We start from the raw sequence: 22,375 nt of genomic DNA, 5'->3' as shown, positions 1-22,375 counted from the left end.
GCTCTTACTTTCATCTACGTAGAATAAAAAAACTTTTGCCTTTTCTTGATGATCCTACTCTTCTCCTTCTTGTTACTTCATTAGTCTTATCTAGGATTGATTATTGTAACTCGCTCTACTATGGTCTTCCTGACTCTATACTCTATCCTTTAAGTAAAGCTTTTAACTCTGCTGCTCGTCTAGTTGCTCGTGCCCCTTTCTTCTCTCATATATCTCCATATCTTGTTCTCTTGCACTGGCTACCTATAAAATATAGAATAATTTTTAAAATTTGCACGTTCATGTATAAGTCTCAATATAAATTATTTCCTAAGTATTTATCAGATATATTAATTGAACCTAAACGCCCCGGTTTACGATCGTTTTCTTCTTCTCGCTTTTTCTTAACTCGTGTTAAACACTCTTTTGCCAAATCTGCTTTTGCTTTTTCTGGTCCTTTTCTCTGGAACTCTCTACCTACTTCTCTGACTACTTCTCCATCACTTGCGAAGTTCAGAGCGGATCTCAAGACCCATCTGTTTTTAAAATTCATTGAGGAGCGCTGTTGAACATCGCGGAAATAGCGCTTTATAAGCTAATTGATTGATTGATATTATTATTTTTGAACTCGCTTCAGGCATTAGTGTCTTAATTAATTATTTGATAGATTAAATAGATGTATCTGATGTCTATGTAAATAAAAAATTAAACTTTATGTACAGTGTTAATTTTCCTTAACAAACTCAGGGTTATTCAGATGTTAGAGGGGGTTTATCTTCAAGACATTATTCAGTGAGAATGGCACCTTTACCCCCTGAGCTACAAAATATTGGCAAGTACCGGCTCATTAAAACCATAGGTTTGTTTTTCTCTTTAATTTCATTTCAATCTACCATCATTTTTGTGATGATCATGTTTAATAATTCCTAATATTCTCAGGGAAAGGAAATTTTGCAAAGGTCAAATTGGCTAAACATTTGCCAACTGGTAGACAAGTATGTTGTTTGTTTATTGTTCCATATTCAAGTTGAAATTATTACAAAATGGTTGAACTTAATTTTTATTTAAAAATGAAAGGTGGCTATAAAAGTTATTGACAAAACACTTTTGAGTTCTACAAGCAAAGCTAAGGTAGCGATTTTAGTTTACATTGTAATCATTCATTTACATTCAATTGATAATTGGTTTGAATTAAGTTTTGCTTGTTAAATTTAGTAATTTTGTGCATAAACATGAATAGTTATTAAATGTGAATCGTTATAATGTGAGTTGTTGTTATTAGATGTGAATTGTTGTTGTTAAATGTGAATCATTGTTATTAAATGTGAATCATTGTTATTAAATTAGTTGTGGAGGGAGGTGCGAATAATGAAGACTTTAGACCACCCAAATATTGGTATCCACTTTATTTATTACAATCATCTGTCAATTAATTTAATGGATTTGTTTAATGTTGTCATTTCCAGTTTTGTCTTCACTATGGTCATTGTAATTTTTTCTAAATAATGATAGGTTCAAAAATTTAACCAATATTTTTATGTTATTCTATGTTGAAATAATTTTTCTATGTTTTAATTCATTGAAAGTGAAATTATTCCAAGTCATGGAGACAGATCGATACCTCTATTTAGTGATGGAGTACGCAAGTGGGGGTAAGCAATATTCTTGTGATGATGATTATGATTATTGTTATTTATTTATTATTATTTTTTTTATTTTATTCTTCATAATGCCACTCTGTCAAAAGCAGAGCTGCTTACATGTTATTCTGTATTTGGAATTTAACTTTTGTGCCACAAGGCTATACTATCCACAAAACATACAATGCACATGCACATTATGTATGCATGCACAGGCGCCGTACGTACGCGTATGACAGTCTTTGAGTTTCAGACAGAATATTTAAACCATGCCATCATGAAATAACCACGTGAGACATGACGCTTCTACCAACTGAACTAACTCAGTGACCATTATTATTATTGTTGTTATTATTAATATTCATATTTTTCCTTTTGCATCATTTTGTGGAGAATGGGGAATCCAGATCTCAACAAGAGTTCACAGATATTCAGCCCAAGACCTATCGGAGAATGTGTGCTTTTCCATCAATGCAATCTTTTGAATCTCAAAACTTGATGGGTGTCCGGGGAGTGTTTGCAGATGTTCGTCAATTTCATTTCTGACTGTACCCGGTTCGCCAACTATCATTGGGATTATTTTGTTTTAGGGCTCCACATTCTGCCTATCTCGATTTCCAAATCTCTGTATTTACTTTTTTTTCGGTTTCTTTGGTTGAAACGTTTGCATCATTTGGCATGGCAATATCTATTAGGTAGCCTATTTTATTTTGTCCTGAAAGATTATGTCAGGGCGGTTGGCCATAATTGTTCGGTCTGTAATTATAGGTGCACCCCATAAGATGCTGATGTGACCTACGTTTGTTTACCACCTTATTCGGGATACGAATATAATATTTTTTGCATACTTCTGCACCCAAAGTCTTACATATCATCCGGATTTTTTAATTTAAAAATTTGTTTTGATTAAACAACATCCTACCTCGGGGGAACTGGGTTTCTGGACGCTAAACGAAGATACTCAAGGAATTAAATGATCCACTATATATGGACCCACGTATGGGCTGACCCATTTTGGAGATTTGCCTTGCCATGATCTTGGGTACAGGTACCATACCTTGTCTCCCGGTCGTAGAGTCAGGACTTTGACCTTAGCATCAAACAATGACTTCCTATAAAGTGCTCCTGTCTTTAGCCTTTCCCGCGCCAATTGATGAGCTACTAATGACCGGTTGAGCACTTGTTTCACAAATTCATGGTAAGTTTCACCTAGGTTGGATTCTTTAGGTAATCGATACACCAGATCCACTGGCATCATGTTTTCTCTCCCTAAAAATAACCTATTTGGGGTAAACCCTGTCGCCGAATGTACGCTTGCCCGGTACGCTGCCATAACGTGTGGTAAATGTTCATCCCAATCACTCTGGGATTCGTCTACAACTTAGGCCGGCATTGAATTAAGCGTTTTATGGAATCGCTCTATCGCCCCATTAGATTGTACGGGGATGTCCTCAACTTTTCGATTCCCAAAGTATGTAAAAGCGTAGTAAATAGTTCGCTTTCAAACTCCCTAACCTGATCTGTGAGTATTTGCATCGGCATTCCAAACCTCGGAAAAATTTCTGTGGTTAAGACCTTAGACACTGTAGCTGCTGTGTGCTTTCGTATCGGAAATGCTTCTGCCCACTTCGAAAAATGGTCCAAAATCGTTAGTATAAAGATATGCCCCTTCTTCGATTTTGGATGTATGAAACATTTTGACGTGCACAGCCGTCAAGGGGATATGTAAATTCATATATCAGATGGCTACTTTTTAAAGCCAAACCATGCTGAGGAGTGCAGTTATTGTTAATGACAAGGTTTGATGTCTGCTTTTCTATAATAAATTCGTAGATTTATTTTGTCAGAAGAGTTAGTTGGTTTGACATTTTTATAAATGATTTGTTTTAAAACGCATTCGTTCGTTTTGTCGTTTGTGTTCATAGGATTCTTATAATAAAAGATGATATCAGTGTTTGGATTATTATAGCTCAGGTGCATTGGGCAGTTTATAATAAATCCAGTGCTTGTTGCGTTTTATTTTATTGTTTTCATAGTCTTTTGGAATGAATAATAATAGCGTTCACTTAATGATGATGATTGTGAGGGTAGCTACAATTATAAAACTTGTGTTAGTGATGATTATGATCCTGGTGGTGACAATGATGTTGTTTATGTTGATGATTGTGATAGCTGCAAATGAGGATTCAGTGATGACAGCTTGATAATGATGGTGGTGATGACAGCAGTGATATAACGAGTTGGTTGATGAAGTGATGATGAATATAAGAATGGCTGATCAATTCAAACAGGTGAACTTTTTGATTATCTGACATCTAATGGGAGATTAAAGGAGAAAGAAGCTAGGATGAAGTTTCGACAGGTACGTCATAAGAGGGTCGTCAATATTTGTGATGACGATGATGATGTTGACTGCGATGGTAAAAATTATGGTTTAAAAAAGCGTTGCAATGATGTTGAAGGCTGAGATTACTAGTTTAATAATAATGTTGATAAATTAATTAAAATGATAATAATAAATTGTTGGTTGATAAAAAATTTGAAAAACTGTTATTGTTATCATTAGATTCTCTCCGCTGTCCATTATTTCCATCAGAAAAACATTGTGCATCGAGATTTAAAGGTAAGAACTTGTACACTTTTTTGTACAACCATTCTATTGTTCCCATTCGACCAGTTATAAATACTCAGTCACACAAATATGACATATATAACCATGCACTCCCACACGCTTATTAAATATTATATGTTTGATACTTAATTTTTATGGGTTTCTGTAGTTTTATTATGTGTGTGTGTATATATGTATATATATATATATATATATATATATATATATATATATATATATATATATATATATATATATATATGAGGAGGACGTTTCCCACAAACGCTGCAACTACAGTTTGTGGGAAAACTGGTACAAAACGTCAGCATGAACGGGACACTTGGTGGTGGAATGACAGTGTACAAAATGCAATAGCTGAAAAGAAAGTTGCATACATAAATGGCAAAAATTAAAGTCTGTTGATGACAATAAAATTTTCCATGAGAAGAACAACTATGCAAGACGTCAAGTTGCACTGGCTCGGACAGATCAGTGCAGAGAGTGGCTCACTAACAGCAAAGGTGAACAAATGAAATCTCTGTATCATATAACAACACAGGCAAAGCGTACGAAAAAAGACATAGTTGGTGCCTTATGTATCAAAAACGACAATAAGATGGTTTTTGAACAAGATGAGATCAAGCTACAGTGGAGAGAATACTTCTACCGTCTGTTAAACGAAACAAATCCCATCAATGTTAACTTAGACGCTCCACCCATCGAAGGTCCGATTGCAGACATCACTGTAGAGGAGCTTACAGAAGCTCTGAAAGCTATGAAGGATGGAAAGGCAGCGGGGCCCTCTGGACTCACAAATGACATTATCAAAGCATTTGGTACTGAAGGTATCCAAACGTTACTACAACTTTGCCGTGAAATCTGGAGAAATTGCTCAATGTCGACTGAATGGAACAATAGCATGACAGTTCCGCTATACAAAGGCAAAGGTGATCCATTTAACTGTTCATCATATCGGGGTATACGTCTGTTAGAACACTAACTGAAAATTGTCGAGAAAATCATTGAGAGAAGATTAACGTCGTGCATCACAATCGGAAATTATCAATTTGGTTTCTTAGTGGGGAAATCAACAATTGATGCAATTCACATCTTTCGGCAACTGCAAGAGAAGTACCTCGCAAAGCATCAACAACTATCACACATTTTTGTAGACCTTGAAAAAGCATTTGATCGAGTTCCCCGTGAAGCAATCAGGTGGAGTCTACGTCGACAACTCATTCCAGAATATCTTGTTTGACATGTGATGGAAATGTATACGAATACTAAGACTCTCGTCAGCACAACGGTTGGAAACACAGATGCATTTGACATCGGCGTTGGAGTTCACCAAGGCTCGATTCTCAGTCCATTGTTTTTTATAACTGTGATGGAAGAAATCACAAAACCGATACGCACTGGTGACATTTGGAATCTAATATATGCTGATGATATCGTTTTAACAGCCACGTCTGAGCAGAATGCAGCACAGATGTTTGAAGATTGGAACACCAGACTCGTCGATCATGGATTCAAAGTCAACATCAGCAAAACCAAAGCAATGAACACTGGTGAACCCATCCAATCCACAGCTACTGGACGATGGCCCTCTTCAGTTTGTAAAGCTGGTGTAGGTAACAATTCAATCAAGTGTCAGCAGTGTAACCAGTGGTGTCACAAACGTTGTTAAAAAATAATTGGTACTTTATCTAAAGTGTCCAATTTTGTTTGTCCTGCTTGCATCAATCCACAACAACAAATTTGAAAAAGCACTGTTTTTGAAGCCTATTAAGGTAGAGAAAGTCACATCGTTTCAATATCTAAAAGGATGTTCTGGATTGTACTGGAACAGCTGAAGCTGCCGTTCGAGCACGCATACGTGCAGCCTGGAATAAATGACATCTCTTTGTCTCTATATTGATGCGGCGTGACATCCCACTACCACTACGATCAAGATTTTATAAATCTGTGATACGTCTGGTCTTGTTATATGGTGCCAAAACATGGCCAATGACAACCAAACTGGAACAACAGCTTCAACGAACCGATATGAAAATGCTCCGATGGATGCAACGAATTAGTCTGAATGACCACATCAAATCTTCCGAAATCCTGCGTCGTGCTGGTTTAGATGATATAAAGGACGAATGCCGGCAACACCGTCTGCGGTGGTTTGGTCATGTCAAACGAAGGGGAAACAGTGCCATAACTTCTCTTGCAGGTGTTGAAGTACCTGACACACGTTCCAAAGAAGTCCTGGTCGCAAACAATCGAGCAAGACATGAAAGCTCTGAATTTAAATGAAATGGATACAACTGATCGTCTAATTTGGCGCAAAAAATTGATAGCAAAGAAAACAACGTCTTATCTCGGGGAAACTGGGTCTTTAGACGCTAAACGAAGATTGATTGATTGATTGATATGAGGAGGACGTTATTGATCAAACACCAGTTTGAACTGTTAAGTGGTGAATAAATAGTTTCAAAGGATGGACAAATTGCAACCCGCCAGGCCATTTTTTGTGGCCAGCACCATGATCTCCTAAACATTTGCGCAAATAATGTTGTATTTTCGTCATGTTATTACTCTTGCCTTGTCTGAGAACGTTTCAATTTTCCACTTTTCAAAACTTATCCAATGTTTTGGTCCACAGGCTTTTACAAACAAATTTTCTTGTTTGAACATAAATAAATCTAAAAACAGTCAGCACTGAGTGATTGCTTTTTAAATGAAAATAATCTTAAACCAAAACTAGTCTGATTCCACATTTAAAATTTATATAAAAAGCGTGAACAATTACAAATATGTATTACTTGTAACTGAAGTTGATGTAAAAAGATGTAACTTATTTTTATTAACATCTAAAAAGTTGTAAAGCATATTTTTATTTCTATATGTAAATATATGTATACATCATTTGTGTGTGTCTTCGATAATGATTTTTGTACCATCAAGATATTATTACACATCTATCATTATGTATGTATATGTATGTGTGGCCATTTAAAATGATCATCAAATATTAAATGTTGAATGTCTGTAATTATTTTTCAACATTGTCAGTCGATATATAACGCAAGGTTGTTTCAAGTTTGTTATTTTTTATAGGTTGGAGCGAAAATGTTACAGCTCTGTAAATATAAACTAAAGTTGTATAATGATAAAGCATTTTGAAGCAACTATGCAAACCTTGCTTTATAAGCAGTTATTTTTTATCATTTTACTATAATGCAGGCAGAAAATTTACTGTTGGACAAAGATTACAATGTAAAAATTGCTGATTTTGGCTTCAGTAATGAGTTTTGTCCTGGTAGTAAGTTGGATACATTTTGTGGCAGTCCACCTTACGCTGCTCCTGAGCTTTTTCTTGGTTAATTCAAGTTATTTTTACAATTTCAAGTTGATTTTTTTCGGCATACTGTTAGCGTGTTTTGATATTTTGATTTATTGCGTAACTATGAATCCAGGGAAGAAGTACATAGGACCTGAGGTTGATGTTTGGAGCTTAGGGGTCATCTTATATACACTGACCACTGGTGCACTACCATTTGACGGTTCAAATTTGAAGGTAATATTTCATGAAGATCTTGATTTAATTTTCTGACCTTTGTTTATTTTTGTCTCTAAATTATACAGGAATTAAGGGAGAAAATTGTGAAAGGCAAATTCAAGGTGCCTTTTTTCATATCAACTGAGTGCGAGAGTTTATTGAGAAAATTTCTCGTCACCAATCCTTTGAAGAGGATTTCTCTGGAGGTTAGAAACTTAGAGCGGTATTGACATTAAATGCTATAACATAACGTAAAGGAATAATAAAAGGCGCAAACTATAAGTAACCATGTACATAAAAATGGTTAATAACATCAAAAGAGAAAAAAATTTGCATAAAATAATCTTGTATGAAAGTTAAAATTATAAATACATATTAAAAAACCAAATACTAAAATTTACATTAAAAATAATTTAAACTGAATGCCATAAGACTAGTGAAAAAATTCAAATTTTAAGAGCGTAAGAAATATGTAAAAATGCCTGATAACATAAGAAAAAACATGAGATTTAAAAGAACGTAAAATTCAAACAAAAATTTACTTAGGAAACTAGATATACAGATATCTTACTTTCAAACAAACTATATATATATATATATATATATATATATATATATATACAACAACACACGTTTAGACGACATTTTCCCCGAGATCGGGGGGTTGCCGATATATATATATATATATATATATAATATAGTTTATATATATATATATAAACAGTATATATAAATAAACAAAAATATATATATATAGTTTATATATAGTTTATATATATATATATAATATAGTTTAGATGATGAATTTGTTAAAATTGATTTTTTCAATTCTGAGGTTGCTATGAAGGACAAATGGGTGAACCAGGGATATGACGGCACGGAGCTGAAGCCCTACTCTGAACCAGCTGATAAAATTAATGAAGAAAGACTGGGTTTGTTTAGCCCATTCATTTATTTAACCGTTAATTTTTTATAATTCTTCCTGTCATGTTGTCTGTCTTACAATATTTCCACTTTCGATACGCTTGGCCAGCCGAAGTTTTAAGGGCAGGTGTATTTTGGAATAACCTATCCCATTAGTGTAAGTGTTATTCAATAAGCGTTAATTAAATTTATATTTTATTAAATTAATTAACCGAATTTAATTCAATTTCAGTTGAATAAATGACGTGATAAGCTTGTCTCTTTGGTAAAATTTTACAAAAAAACGTGAAACCTAAAAGTGTGACGTTTTTTTTTACTAAAATGCTTTGGCGAATAAATTTATATTATTTACAATAAATGCGAAAATTTCCCGATTACATTGCAAGAATCTATCAGCAGACCTAGTTAAGTTAATGAACTAATGAATTAGATTGAATAATAAATGTAATTAGTAAATGTAAACAGTAAAAGTACTGTAAAGTAGAATAAAAGGTTTTTAAACTTTAAACTTTTTTCATTTATTCATTAATTCATTTATTCATTCATTAATTAATTCATTCATTCATTAGAGCTTGCAAATTGCATTTGCCACTGTCCATTTGTCAAATTTAATGAGTCGTTTGCAATTGGCTTCTTCTAACGTTTTCATTCATTCATTTTCATTCTCCATTATTTATTTGACCGACTTATTCACCCGACCCAGATCACACAAACATCATGCACACATCATCGCATCATGCAAACATCATCACATCATGCAAACATCATCATATCATGCAAACATCATCACATCATACAAACATCATCACATCATGCAAACATCATCACATCATGCAAACATTATATNTGATGAGCAGACATTTATGGGTCAACATGGGCTTCTCAAGGACAGAAATCATCAACTCGATCAGTATGCACCTCTACGATGATATCCTGGCTACCTACCTTCTACTGGGGATTAAAGTTCCACTTGTAAAATAATCCAATTGTATTATTTAGTGATCCTTTGTTTGAATGATTGTTTGAAATGTTTGCTAAGCCATTAATTGGTCAATTAAATGTTTGTTAACTATTAATTTATCAATTTAGTAATTAAATTGTTCATTCGATTTAATGAATATATGAATGAATGAATGAATGAATGAATGAATGAATGAATGAATGAATGAATGAATGAATGAATGAATGATTGAATGATTGATAAATTTTCTAGTGTATTAGAAAAAACAATGTTGTTAGTGTACGTGGAAATGTTTTATAATTTGATGAACAGTTGGACAATAGTTCATCATACACATGGAGCAACATATCCCTCGGCCGTTCCAACACAACCATCAACCCGTCCACAAAAAATTCCAACCTTCTAAGTGCTGGGATAAACAGAGTTTTGAACCCGGGCACGATCAGGACTCCTTCTCATCCTGCCACAGTGGCCTTAACAGAGGAAGCTGACAGCAAAACAAATAATGCAAATGACATCAATTTCAATAAATTCAATAAAGAAACTAAACAAGTTGTTTTTTCTCTTTTATAGTGTACAAAATATCACAAATATAGAAACGAAAATAAATATTGTCAGCAGGTTGTGCCGGCAAGTCCATACAAGAACAGGAATGCAGGCTTTTTCGATCAAATCATTGTGCCTGACCACAAGCCTCAGCCACAAACGAAAGGATTGTTCAGTCGCTTTCGAAGTCACAACAACAACAATAATAACCTGCAGCATCAACATCAACAACAGCAGCTACAACAACAGCAATATCTTCAGCAGCAGCAACAACAGCTGCAACATTATCATCAGCAGCAACATAAAGATGAAAAGCATTGTTTGTTTACGGTAGGGGAAGGCAGCGTTATAACAAACAATGCTAGCAATAACAACAACATCAATTACAACAACTATAATATTAACAATAACAATTATGTCTATGATAATTATAGCAGAAATAGCAAATTTGTAGCTCCTGAAAATCAAAAAAGTGTTCTACCACTGAATTCTGGCAGAAGGCAAGGAAGTTTTGATAATGCTCTGGTTAAAGAAGGTTACTGTCTCATTTTATCATCTCATTAACAACAACAACACTTTTAAATTAATTACATTAACATAACTTCAAATTAATCACATTAACAACAGCATCTTCAAATTAATCACATTAACAACCACTACCTCCATTTAACAATTACTTGAAATTAATCACATTAACAACAACAACTTCAAATCAAATTACATTAACAGTACTTCAAATAAATTGCATTAACTACAACTTCAAATCAATCACATTAACAGCTACTTCAAATTAATTACATTAACAGCAATTTTATGAACGGCTGATTTGTCTGCTTTATGGCATAATTTAAAATTTGAATGATTTATTTAGATTTGTTTGATGATAATGTATCTACATTGTAAGATATACTGAATAGTAAGTTAGGCCAAAAGCTGAATGGTCGATCCACTATTTGGCTGAAGCTGAAGGCCGAAATTACTATTAAACTCACTCACTCACTATTTTGAAGAAAAAATTTTTAGAATGACAAACAAGCTATTGAAAAAACAGTAGGCTATTTATATCTATTCAACAATTCTTCATCGAGACATATTCAACCCCTTGTTCAAAATAAATTTCTTGCTGATAATATTCTACAATATTGTACTGGGACCAAATAAGCGATGGCTTAAACTGAAGTTGCACTATTCGGCTATATGGCCGAAGTCGAATATTAAATTGTGCCGTAATATTCCGCCAGGCCAAACATTCGATGCTTCTCTACTAAATGCCGATAAATAGTGTGAAAGGTGATGGGTGAATATATCCATGATTAGCATTCACTTAATGTAATCAGCCTCATAAAATTATCATCATTAAAAAACTTCATGATGATGATCATCATCGTCTCCATTTGACGACAAGGTACTCCGGAAGCAGAACCCTTTACAAGAATTACTTCATTCAGAATGCCGACGTCTAACTCTGCACACCAACATGCGAACTTTGTGGTGGGTGCTGGTAGTAGTGATATTGATGTTTTGGCGGGAGATAAAATGAAAAGTTATGAAGAATCATCAATTGGGGACAGAAATAAAGTTTGTTCATTTTTTTATAAGAGATTTCAATAAACATTTAGTATCAGTACGATTATTTGATGTAAATGAACATATTCCATATGCGTGTCATAGGGGTCCGCAACCTTCAGACCGGTGCCGGCTATTCGACTAACCAAGAAGTTGGACAACAGAATAGTCATGGAGTCTTCCATTGAATGTGATTCAGATGATGTCAGTAAAAATAAAAAAGAAATAATGAACAACAGTGATATGGATGAATTGGTTGAGGATGATCTCGCACCTGCCAAAACATATGTGTCCGTAGTCTTCACTTTTTTTTTATTTTGGCATCATTTATTTTGTTTGTCTTTTTTTTGACACACACCACACACACACACACACACACACACACACACACACACACACACACACATATATATATATATATACTTACTGTTGGCGCTTTTGAGATCTTTTTTAATATAAATTTTTATTCAATTGTATATATATATTTAAATGTATATATATATATAAATATATATATATATATGTATATGTATATATATATATATATACATATATATATATACCTGATGAATTACATATAACAATATCAAACACCTGATGAACTACATATACCAATATCACTCACTAACTCTATTGTACTGATTATGGTAAAGTTTACTGAAAAAAGCTTTTATGTAAATATATATATATATATATATAAAATGCAGTCTATAGAAATTTTATTATTTATTTGAATAAATTGAATAATATATTTTTATAATATAATATAATAATATATATATATTTTTGTGTGTGTGTGTGTGTGGTGTGTTTGTGTGGGTATGGTTGTGTCTTTGTGTGCCTGTGTGTAAGTATAAATGAATGAAAAATAAATTTTACTTTTACTTATTCAAAAATTTTCAATTTTGCACATAAACTATTTTAACGTGTTGATGATTGTTAATATCAGATTAATGAAGCCTGCATTGAAAACGAATTCAAGTCTAACAGGAAAACCTGAACTCTCCGGGGTTTTATCACCATGGTGAACATGATTGTGCTGTATTGTATATTGCCTTGCACAGAATTGTTTTATATTGTTTTGTTTTATATTGTATTTTATTGTACTAATTTTTTTATTGTGTTGTATTGTAGACTTATGATAGACTATATATTGGTAAGGGCCAAACATAGAAAGTATGTGAAGAATGTGAAGGCGATACCTGGTATGCTGCAGCATAGTATGGTTGTGATGGATATGACATCAAAAGAAATGGGGAGGAGGAAGAAGGATAAGTTTGTAGCAAAGAGAAAGACATGGAAGTTGCAGGATGCAGAGGTGAGGAAGGCATTTGAAGTGAAGGTGGCTGAAAATTGGGAGAGTGGTAAGGATGGAGATGTTTGGGAGAGATACAGGGACTATGTGTTGGCTACGGCAGATAAAGTATGTGAATGGACGAAAGGAAAGTGTAGGCATGGTGAGACGTGGTGGTGGGATGAATATATAAGAAGGATTTTGGAGGTCAAGAAGGAGAGGTTTAGGGTATGGAGAAGGAACATGACGGTGGAAGCGGAGTCTGAGTATAGGAAGGTTAAGAAGGTTGCAAAACAGGCAGTGGCAACTGCAATGACGAAAGCATCAAATAGGTTAATGAAGGAAATGGAATTTGATGTGAGTTTGAGGAAAATGTTCAAAGTAGCAAAGCAGTCAATGAGGGATAGGAAAGATGTTATAGGGAATGGATGTGTTTGGGATGGATCTGGCAAGTTGTGCATAGATGAGGAGGAAAAAGCTCAGGTGTGGAAAGCTCATATGGAAAGGTTGATGAATGAAGAGAATGAGTGGGATGGAGATGTGGAATCCGCGGTCACACACGGACCTATAGAGAAGGTGACGATGGAGGAAGTAGAGAAAGCAGTTAGAGAAATGAAACTAGGTAAGGCGACAGGGGTTTCGGAAGTGGCGGCAGAACATATTAAAGCGAGTGGGGTGATAGGAATTGAAGTTATGATGAGAATTGCTAACAGTTTGTTTGATGATGAAGGTATACCTGAGGATTGGCGACACAGTGTGTTGGTGCCGTTGTATAAGGGCAAAGGAGATGTGAGAGATTGTGGGTCATATAGGGGTGTGAAATTACTAGAGCACGGAATGAAGGTAGTGGAGAGGGTGCTTGAGAAGAGGTTGAGAAATATGGTGACAGTTAATGAAATGCAGTGTGGGTTTATGCCTGGTAGGGGAATGGTGGATGCGTTTTTCATGGTGAGAATGTTGCAGGAGAATTATAGAAAGAAGAAACGAAGATTGTACATGTGTTTTGTGGATCTAGAAAAGGCTTTTGATCGAGTACCGAGGAAGGTCATTGATTGGGCGTTGAGGAAGAAAGGAGTGAATGAGAGACTTGTTAAAGCTGTGATGCAGCTTTATGAAGGGGCAAAGACAAAGGTGAGGGTTGGAAGGGGGATGTCGGACGCTTTTAGTGTTAAGGTAGGAGTGCATCAAGGATCAGTGTTATCACCGTTGCTGTTTGCAATTGTGATGGATGCTGTGTGTGGAAACATAATGGAAGGGTTGTTATTTGAGATTTTGTATGCAGATGATTTAGTCTTGATGGCTGATAGCATGGAAGAATTGCAGTTAAAATTTGACAGATGGAGAAGTGTTATTGAAAAGAAAGGGTTAAAAGTTAATATTGGTAAGACGAAGGTAATGGTGAGTGGGGAAGGTGGGGAGCGAGTGATAAGTAAAATAGATCCCTGTGGGGTATGTGACAGGAGAGTGAAGGCTAACTCGGTATTGTGTATAGGATGTCAAAAACGGGTGCATAAGAGATGTAGTGGTGTGAGGGGGGCACTGAAAAAGGTGGAAGGCACGTTCAAATGTAAGAAATGTGTTCATGGTGTGATTAATAGGACGGACGCAAGGACGGGGCTGAGTGGTGGTATTGAAAGAGTGGAAAGCTTTGTTTACTTAGGGGATAAGCTGAACGCGGATGGAAGATGCTTGAGCGCAGTTACGGCTAGAGTTCGTGTGGGATGGATGAAATTTAGGGAACTGGGTGGGGTATTGTGTGGAAAGAAATGGTCAGTGAAGATGAAAGGGAGGGTATATAAAGCATGTGTGAGAGCAGCGATGGTATATGGTGGTGAAACTTGGGTGTTGAGGAGAGAGGAGGAAAGTGTACTGCAGAGGGCTGAAAGACCTATGGTGAGGATGATGTGTGGGGTTAAAGTGAAAGATAGGAGGAGTAGTACAGAGCTGATGTCAATGATGGGACTGAATGAGGACATTGTGACATTGATAAGGAGATCGAGATTGCGGTAGTATGGACATGTGTTGAGAAGGGATGAAAGGGTCGGGATTAGGCGAGCGTTGGAGTTCGAGGTTGAAGGAGTGGTAGGAAGGGGTCGTCCGCGATTGGGATGGAGAGAGCAGGTGGAGAAGGACAGGGTGAAAGCGGGGTTGCGTGATACTGAGGCGAGTGACAGATGTGGATGGCTTCGAGGGGTATTTCGGTTTCATCATAGGTAGCCAAACGGCAACCCCCGATCTCGGGGAAAATGTCGTCTAAACGTGTGTTGTTGTTGTTGTTGTGGTATTGTAGACTTGTAGAGCGTCTCTATTGAGTTATCTCCAGAGGCGCTAATTATGCTTCGTTATGTTGAAAAAATGATGTTTCGGCCGGCTTCTGAAGACCTGACGACTAATGTTAGTATCGACTTTTAGGTCAAGCGGCAATGAGTTCTAAATTTTAGCTGCTTCAACCATTGTGTCGGATGAAAAATATCCGACTTAGGCCCCTCAAAAAATTCCGACTCCTTAAATGGATGATAAACAGGATGTCTGCGTTTTTCTGATTTCAGTCGATTTCTTTAAGGAACATACGAAACTTTCCAATTAGACAGTTTTTTTTACCATGAAAACTATTTTGAATCGTATTCTGTCCTTCAGCGATAGCCAGTGAAGTAATCAGAAATTTTGTCAAATTTATAGACTCGAGCAGTTAGTCTAGGGGCAGACCTCAAAGCCGATTGCCAGTTGACTTTTTACACACCATACAGAACGGAATTTTGGTGATCATACTGTGTACATTCAAGGCTGTACACATAACCAGATTTCTTGTAGACTCTTCTGAGAGATAACGTATGATCATATCTTATTTTATGAAGCTGGTAAAAGGATCATTGTCAGAGACGTTTTCGATCATCTTTCGTAGGAAGGCCTGGGCCTAGAACTACGCCAAGATCAACAACTTGTTTATTGAGGTTATTCAAATAAATTTCGTTATATTGTTGAGTTTTAGTCTATTTGCTGACATCCACTCTTGTGTTGAATTGCACTGTATTACACTGAGTTGTGTTGTATCTTATAGTATAGTAAACCCTTTGACGCTCGTTACTACCTATACCAATGTTATAACTTCGAAAGATCTTTATATTTCCATCACCAGTGTTGTAGCTTCAAACGATCGTCATGTTATCGTTATTTCGTAGGTTCAATATTTTCGATAGATGAACACAACTGCTTCAAACGCAAACTTTGTTGAACGTTTATTTGAATGCCAACAGTAATAGAAACACTAAGCTAATCCAACTAACTACTGAAATCACAATTACAACTTCGCATCAAACCTCTCTTCAAACCTCTCTTCTTCCTTCGCTATTTAACCTACTTAAACACAAGAATTCTTAAAATCCAAATCCAAAGATTATAAATATAGCAAAGATAACAATAATAACGAATAATCATAATAACAAATAATATAGCGCAATTTGACCATTGGAGCGGTTACAACAATAGTATTATGTTGTATCGTATTGTATAGTATTGTATTGTACTGAATTGTGTTGTACTGTGCAGAATTGTGTTGTAAAGTATTGTATTGAATGGTATTGTGTTACATTGTACAACTCTTCTTATGACGTCGATGACGTCGATGATTGTTATTATCATGGTGGATTAATTATGGTGAAGAAGATAATGGTTATTTTAATCATGAAACCAGGGCCAGGGTGGTACTGAGGATGATGATGATTATTATTATAGTGTTATAATAGTGTTGTTAATTATGTTGGTTTTATTGATACTTTTTTGAAAGTGTTGAGAGCCAGCAACGTTCATCCCTACGCAGGAAATCCAGCAATAATCAGCAGGGCATCCATGCTTCTGCATCCTATTCCACTCCACAATGCGTCAACAACTATGAAATTTCTCCATCAACTCGTTCCAACAAGACAATTTATCCTCCTTCACAACAACAACATTTGCAATACAGCTCCAGTAGAAAACAATTTGGCTTTCGTCAACAGCAACAGCAAGAGGAATCAGCAGAGTTGCACAGTGGCAATCGTCTTACTCAACAAGAGAAACAACTGCAAGAATTATTTCAATCACAACTTCAGCAGTCTTACAACCCACAACAACGCCAACAATTTCTTCAACAGCATCAACTAAACCAACAACAAAGTCGACCAAATTTTTCTCAATTCAAAGCTAATAACAACATTATTTCATACGATACCAACTCTAGTTACGTGACCCCCAATGTTAAGTCATTCATCAACCAACATCAATCATCTCAACAATCTCTGACACCTCAACAGCAAACACCACAACAGCCAACACAACAGCAACCACAACAACCACCACCACATCAGACACAGCAACAAGCAGCAGCAACAACAGCGCAACAACTTCAACCGCAACAAAATTCTCCAGCTCCATCTAACTTGCTTCGAAATATAAGCGGTCGACGAACAGTTCATGCCGGGACGGTGCACGATCGCAAGAAGCTGGAAGCCGCGCTGGAGGGTGTTAGCAAAATAAAATTTGATGGAGATATATTCGGGAGTGCTTGCGATGCTAGGATTGGATGGATTGACAAAAAAAAAAGTTCCGAGAAAGAGGAAATTAAAGTGAGAAAGCCCGAGGATGGATCCAAGCAAGCGGTTGATGCTGCCTCTACAAACGTCAAACCTGCCAAATCGACCATCGGCAGGAGTGGGAGATTTTCCTTCCTCAATAAGCTGGCTTCTAAATTAGGAAAAAGTTATTACTTATATTTTTCCTTTGTAAATTTGCCTAAATTTACCTAATTTTATTTTGATATTTGATATCTAAAGCATGGTTGAAAATTTTTGTTGCAGATAAACAATAGAAAATTAGTTTCATTCGTGCTAGTGGTTGGGACCAGATTATGCCGGATTTTACAGATTTTATACAACGAATCATTTTTTAATTTACTTCAAAATGGTTTTATACGTTGAATGCTATCTTATGCGTGTATATATATATATATATATATATATATATATAATACAATATATATATATATATTATATATATATATATATATAATACAAATTTTTTGTACATACAAATATTTAAATATTTTTTTCATGATTCACGTAGACTCTCTTGTTTGTATTCCAGTTATATTTTCAATCATCATGTTTTCCACTCTTACATAAACTTACGTTTACACACACACACACACACACACACACACACACATATATATATATATATATATATATATATATATATATATATATGTATAATATATATAATATAACATGTGAATTCAGTGTTTACTACAATTTTAGTTACTATTGTAGACAATATTTATTTTTTGTGAACAGTGAAACCGTTTAATTTTGTATCCATACTTGATTGGTTCTACATTATTTTCATCATCCCTTTTTATTCATATTCTTCATTATTTATGTCATTTTTATTATTATTATTATAATTATGTTATAATTTTTATTATTTTTATTATTGTTTTTTATTTTTCCGATTATCGTTCATTGGATTATTTTTCATTTAAGTCACTATTATGTTGGTTGAAATAATTTCTTGTTGCTCATAATTTAACGCTACCTGAGGGCGTTGCATCGACCCTCTTCATCCTTACAGCTTCAGTCCGCCACGATCTTTAAAATATTAATTCTATTTTTTTTTAAGTGTATTAACTTGTGTGAACTAAAATTTATAAGCGCTTATTAACATACTATAACACACACACACACACGCGTGCACACAAACACACATACTACATACGCTCAAAACACAAACTACTACAAACAGCCTCACAACTATATTTTCAGTCAACACGGGGCCAGCTACGATCATTCTGATTGCCTTTGTGCTGTTTTTTGCTACATATATATTTGTTATGTATTGTATATTTTCGCACCAATACGATTATTGTATTTTAAATAATGGTTATTTTCGTCACATCAATACTACTTTATTTGATGTATTGTAATTAATTCCAGCCAAAATTAATGAAGCAATCGTCATTATCATCGTCGTCGTTATTATATTCATTAGGCAATCCAGTTATCAGTCATTTACATTTTCACATCATTCATTTTCATCTCCGCTTTTGTAATAATTTATACTAACATCATCATCACATACGTAGATCCTCATCACATTCATCATCATTATTACGTAAATCAGATACATACATCATCACATATGTCATTATTTCATACACATCACATGAATCCTAATTATCATCAGATACATTACCGTCATCACCAAAAATATAACATCATTATTACATACATCACCATCGTCATCAGATACATTACCATCATTAGCACATACGTAATCATCATTAGCAAGAGTCTTGATGTTGTTTTCCTACAAGTATAAATATTTGTTTTGATTTTGTGCCTTTCTTTCGTTTATTTTTATATTTAAGCGTAATTTTAATCATCGGCTGATGAAGATAATGATAATGCAGACAAATTAAATATTTAAAAAATAAATTATTGTAATGATGAAATCATATTTTAGCCTTCATTATTTTGCTAGTTGCAAATTTTATCCAATAGTGAGCAACTGTTTTATTATTTTATTGAAGTAATTAATTTCATATTTTGATCGTCGACATTTTTATTATTTAACAGAGAATTTTCAATTATTTATTAATATGTATTTTCGTGAAAATCTTTATCTGAATGAAGGACAAACTAAATAGTTCTTTTACAATATATTTGATAACTTAGTAGGCTACTTGAACTTATGAACTCCATCATGAAACTATCATAAGTGCAGTTCTAAGCATGTGTTTATTAGTTTTTTGATGCTCACATTTCATCCATGCGTGTTCTTGTCCTCTAATATTAGTTTTCCTACATGTACACGTCTTTCTTCATACCTCTACATATTTCACGCAAAGAAAATGACAATGCCTTTGTTACGAATACATTTCAATGTTTTCACAGGTCGTGCGTTTCAATTGCAACCATGTTTCATTCTTCCCCTGGGTAAGCTTCTCCAACTCCAACTCCAACCATGTTTTCATAATTTTCTGGTCTATCTCCTTCAACTCCAGCTATATTTCCATGTTTTTCTGAAACATCTCCTTCAATGCAATCATATTTCCATATTTTTCTAGTACATCTCCTCCAACTCCATCCATATTCTACCTATTATTTAGTCAATCTCTTCAATCTTCTTTTCTTTAGTTGTTAGCATTTTTAAAATTGATGAAATTTTTTTAGAATTGATTTCGACGTTAAAAGGAATCAGAAGAAAGTTTTCTTTTTTGTTTAACCTATTTAATGATAAAATTATTTCATTGATATGTTATTCAGTAGATGGCATTTTATTTAACAGGACTGGACGATTTAACAAAATACAAAGTCTACGAATTTTAATTAGTTTCGATTGAAATATTTTTTATTACGGTGTGTTTACAATGGAGACTCCGGAGAGGACTTTTTGATAGCCGAACGGAGCCGGATAGTTAAGAAAGATATCAGTCGGATACCGTTGCTAGATGTCTTTTAAATAACTTTAATTACTGAACTATTCACAAAACGCCTGAATAAGTTGCCTTTCTTAATTTTATGTTAATTTTACTTTTTCCACAACGTAGAAAAAGGCCCTGTATATCCGGTGCATGGAGATTTATAAAATTAAACTTCAGAAAATATACATTAGTGCTTATATTATTAATATTAAGCATGCTAGGGGTAGGCAAACATTTTACTGTGAGGGCCGCGTTGAAAACTATTTCTGCCGGACTGAGGGCCGCAAGTTGACCGGTGGGTTTTACAACATAAAGAACATCCAACATAAACTTGTTGACTGGGGGGAAATTTTCACAAACTTGTTTTTTGAACATTTTTCTGGGCTCACGATAGGACCAACATTTTCACGGGAGGGGAGCCGATTTTTTTGTTGATGGGCTTATAATGTCAACTTTCCTTTCAAAAACACTACTTTTCCGTTAAAACAACGACTTTCACTAACGTTTAACACCAATAACGTTCATAATGGGGGCCGCCCCCTTAACGGTGGCGATGTTGGTTAACATCAATTGTGAAACAAGAAATAAAAAAAAGCTAAATATATAATATACATATATGAATAAATTAAATAATTAATATTAGAGAATTTATACGGCGCAATTTAATACCACACAAAGGCGTTTCCAGTTTCGCCACTGCGGGGAGCAACATTGTGGCTGACTTAAAATTAGAATTATTCTTGTCATTATTTATTTTATTAAAATTAGAATAATATACAGTTTTCTTATTCATTCTCGAGTATATAGGACCCTATTTCGATTTTTCAATTATCTTCAGTAGTTGTTGCAGTTTATAATAGAGACTTTCGTTCGTCAATGTTTATATGTACGGAAAACAGAATAGTATACACCTAATTCCAGATGATCACAGTCCGCACCAGTTTTGTTCTCGTAACACCGGCATCAGCAATCACAACAGCGCTTTATTAATAATGATAAATATATAACATAAATTATAACACACAAATATATCATATTATTTATATTGTTATTGTCGTTATTGTTATAAAATAAAATAGCCAGCCATGGAATCAGTTGAAATCAGAAATAAAGTTACGTGTTTATTGCTAAAAATAAAGCACGACAGCGTAAAAACTATGCGTCAGCATGCAGGATATTACAAACAATTCAATAAGTAATAATGGATTTATGTTGTTGATGTTGTCAAATCACATGCTCATTCAGTAGTTACCGGCGTTTTATTAGTAAAATGGTTAGTTGTATGAAGCATGAATGTAGAATAAACAATATATATATATTTCCGGGTTGTTGTGTTTGTAACAAAGTTTTTTCAAGTTTTCGAACAAATTTTTATCGATATTATTCAATTTATTAAAATTAATAATAAGATTTTTAATTATTTTAGACTATGCATTTACATAAAAACTTTTTTCGGTAACCTTTAACATCATCAGTGTAATAGAGTTTGTGATATTGTTGTATGTAGTTTATCTGGTATTTATAGTATTCTTTACAAAGGAACTCAAAGTTCTATTGTTTCTTTGTGTGAGTAATTTCTTTATTGATAGGATCGTTGCAGCCTGTTGACTTTGTTGGAAGGTTTGTTACAGCCTGTTACACACACACACACACACACACACACACACACACACACACACACACACACACCACACACACACACACACACACACACACACACATATATATATATATATATATATATCGGAAAATCACTAAACACGTCTGTTCTTCAAAGTTTGGTTTCCTCTCTCATTTTTTCCAGACTGGACTATTGCATTAGTCTTTTTTTTAGTGACACCAAAAGGTCTT

At 34.5% G+C, this 22,375-nt stretch overlaps 3 protein-coding genes across 3 annotated transcripts; all 3 read left to right on the top strand.

Moving 5' to 3' along the window:
• Window positions 1–777: 777 nt before the first annotated feature.
• HELRODRAFT_86903 (hypothetical protein) lies at window positions 778–9,682 on the top strand (the record flags this gene model as incomplete). Its single annotated transcript, XM_009028238.1, has 12 exons — window positions 778–838; window positions 919–974; window positions 1,057–1,110; window positions 1,327–1,375; window positions 1,566–1,631; window positions 3,911–3,981; window positions 4,186–4,242; window positions 7,462–7,597; window positions 7,695–7,795; window positions 7,864–7,983; window positions 8,613–8,713; window positions 9,559–9,682. 12 exons carry the CDS (start codon window positions 778–780, stop codon window positions 9,680–9,682), a joined length of 996 nt encoding a protein of 331 aa, XP_009026486.1.
• Window positions 9,575–12,125, top strand: HELRODRAFT_179510 (hypothetical protein; the record flags this gene model as incomplete). The annotated part of the gene is made up of 5 exons (XM_009028332.1): window positions 9,575–9,664; window positions 9,975–10,214; window positions 10,284–10,743; window positions 11,614–11,786; window positions 11,880–12,125. The coding sequence occupies 5 exons, from the start codon at window positions 9,575–9,577 to the stop codon at window positions 12,123–12,125; spliced, it is 1,209 nt and encodes a 402-aa protein (XP_009026580.1).
• Window positions 12,126–16,719: 4,594 nt separating this feature from the next.
• HELRODRAFT_179509 (hypothetical protein) lies at window positions 16,720–17,849 on the top strand (the record flags this gene model as incomplete). The annotated part of the gene is made up of 2 exons (XM_009028331.1): window positions 16,720–16,769; window positions 16,886–17,849. The coding sequence occupies 2 exons, from the start codon at window positions 16,720–16,722 to the stop codon at window positions 17,847–17,849; spliced, it is 1,014 nt and encodes a 337-aa protein (XP_009026579.1).
• Between the last annotated feature and the right edge of the window lie 4,526 nt (window positions 17,850–22,375).

This window comes from Helobdella robusta (assembly GCF_000326865.2).
Source record: "Helobdella robusta unplaced genomic scaffold HELROscaffold_54, whole genome shotgun sequence".
In the NCBI taxonomy this organism is placed as follows: Eukaryota; Metazoa; Annelida; class Clitellata; order Rhynchobdellida; family Glossiphoniidae; genus Helobdella; species Helobdella robusta.
The sequence above is the reverse complement of the archived record's forward strand: the minus strand, read 5'-3'. Positions and strand labels throughout refer to the sequence as shown.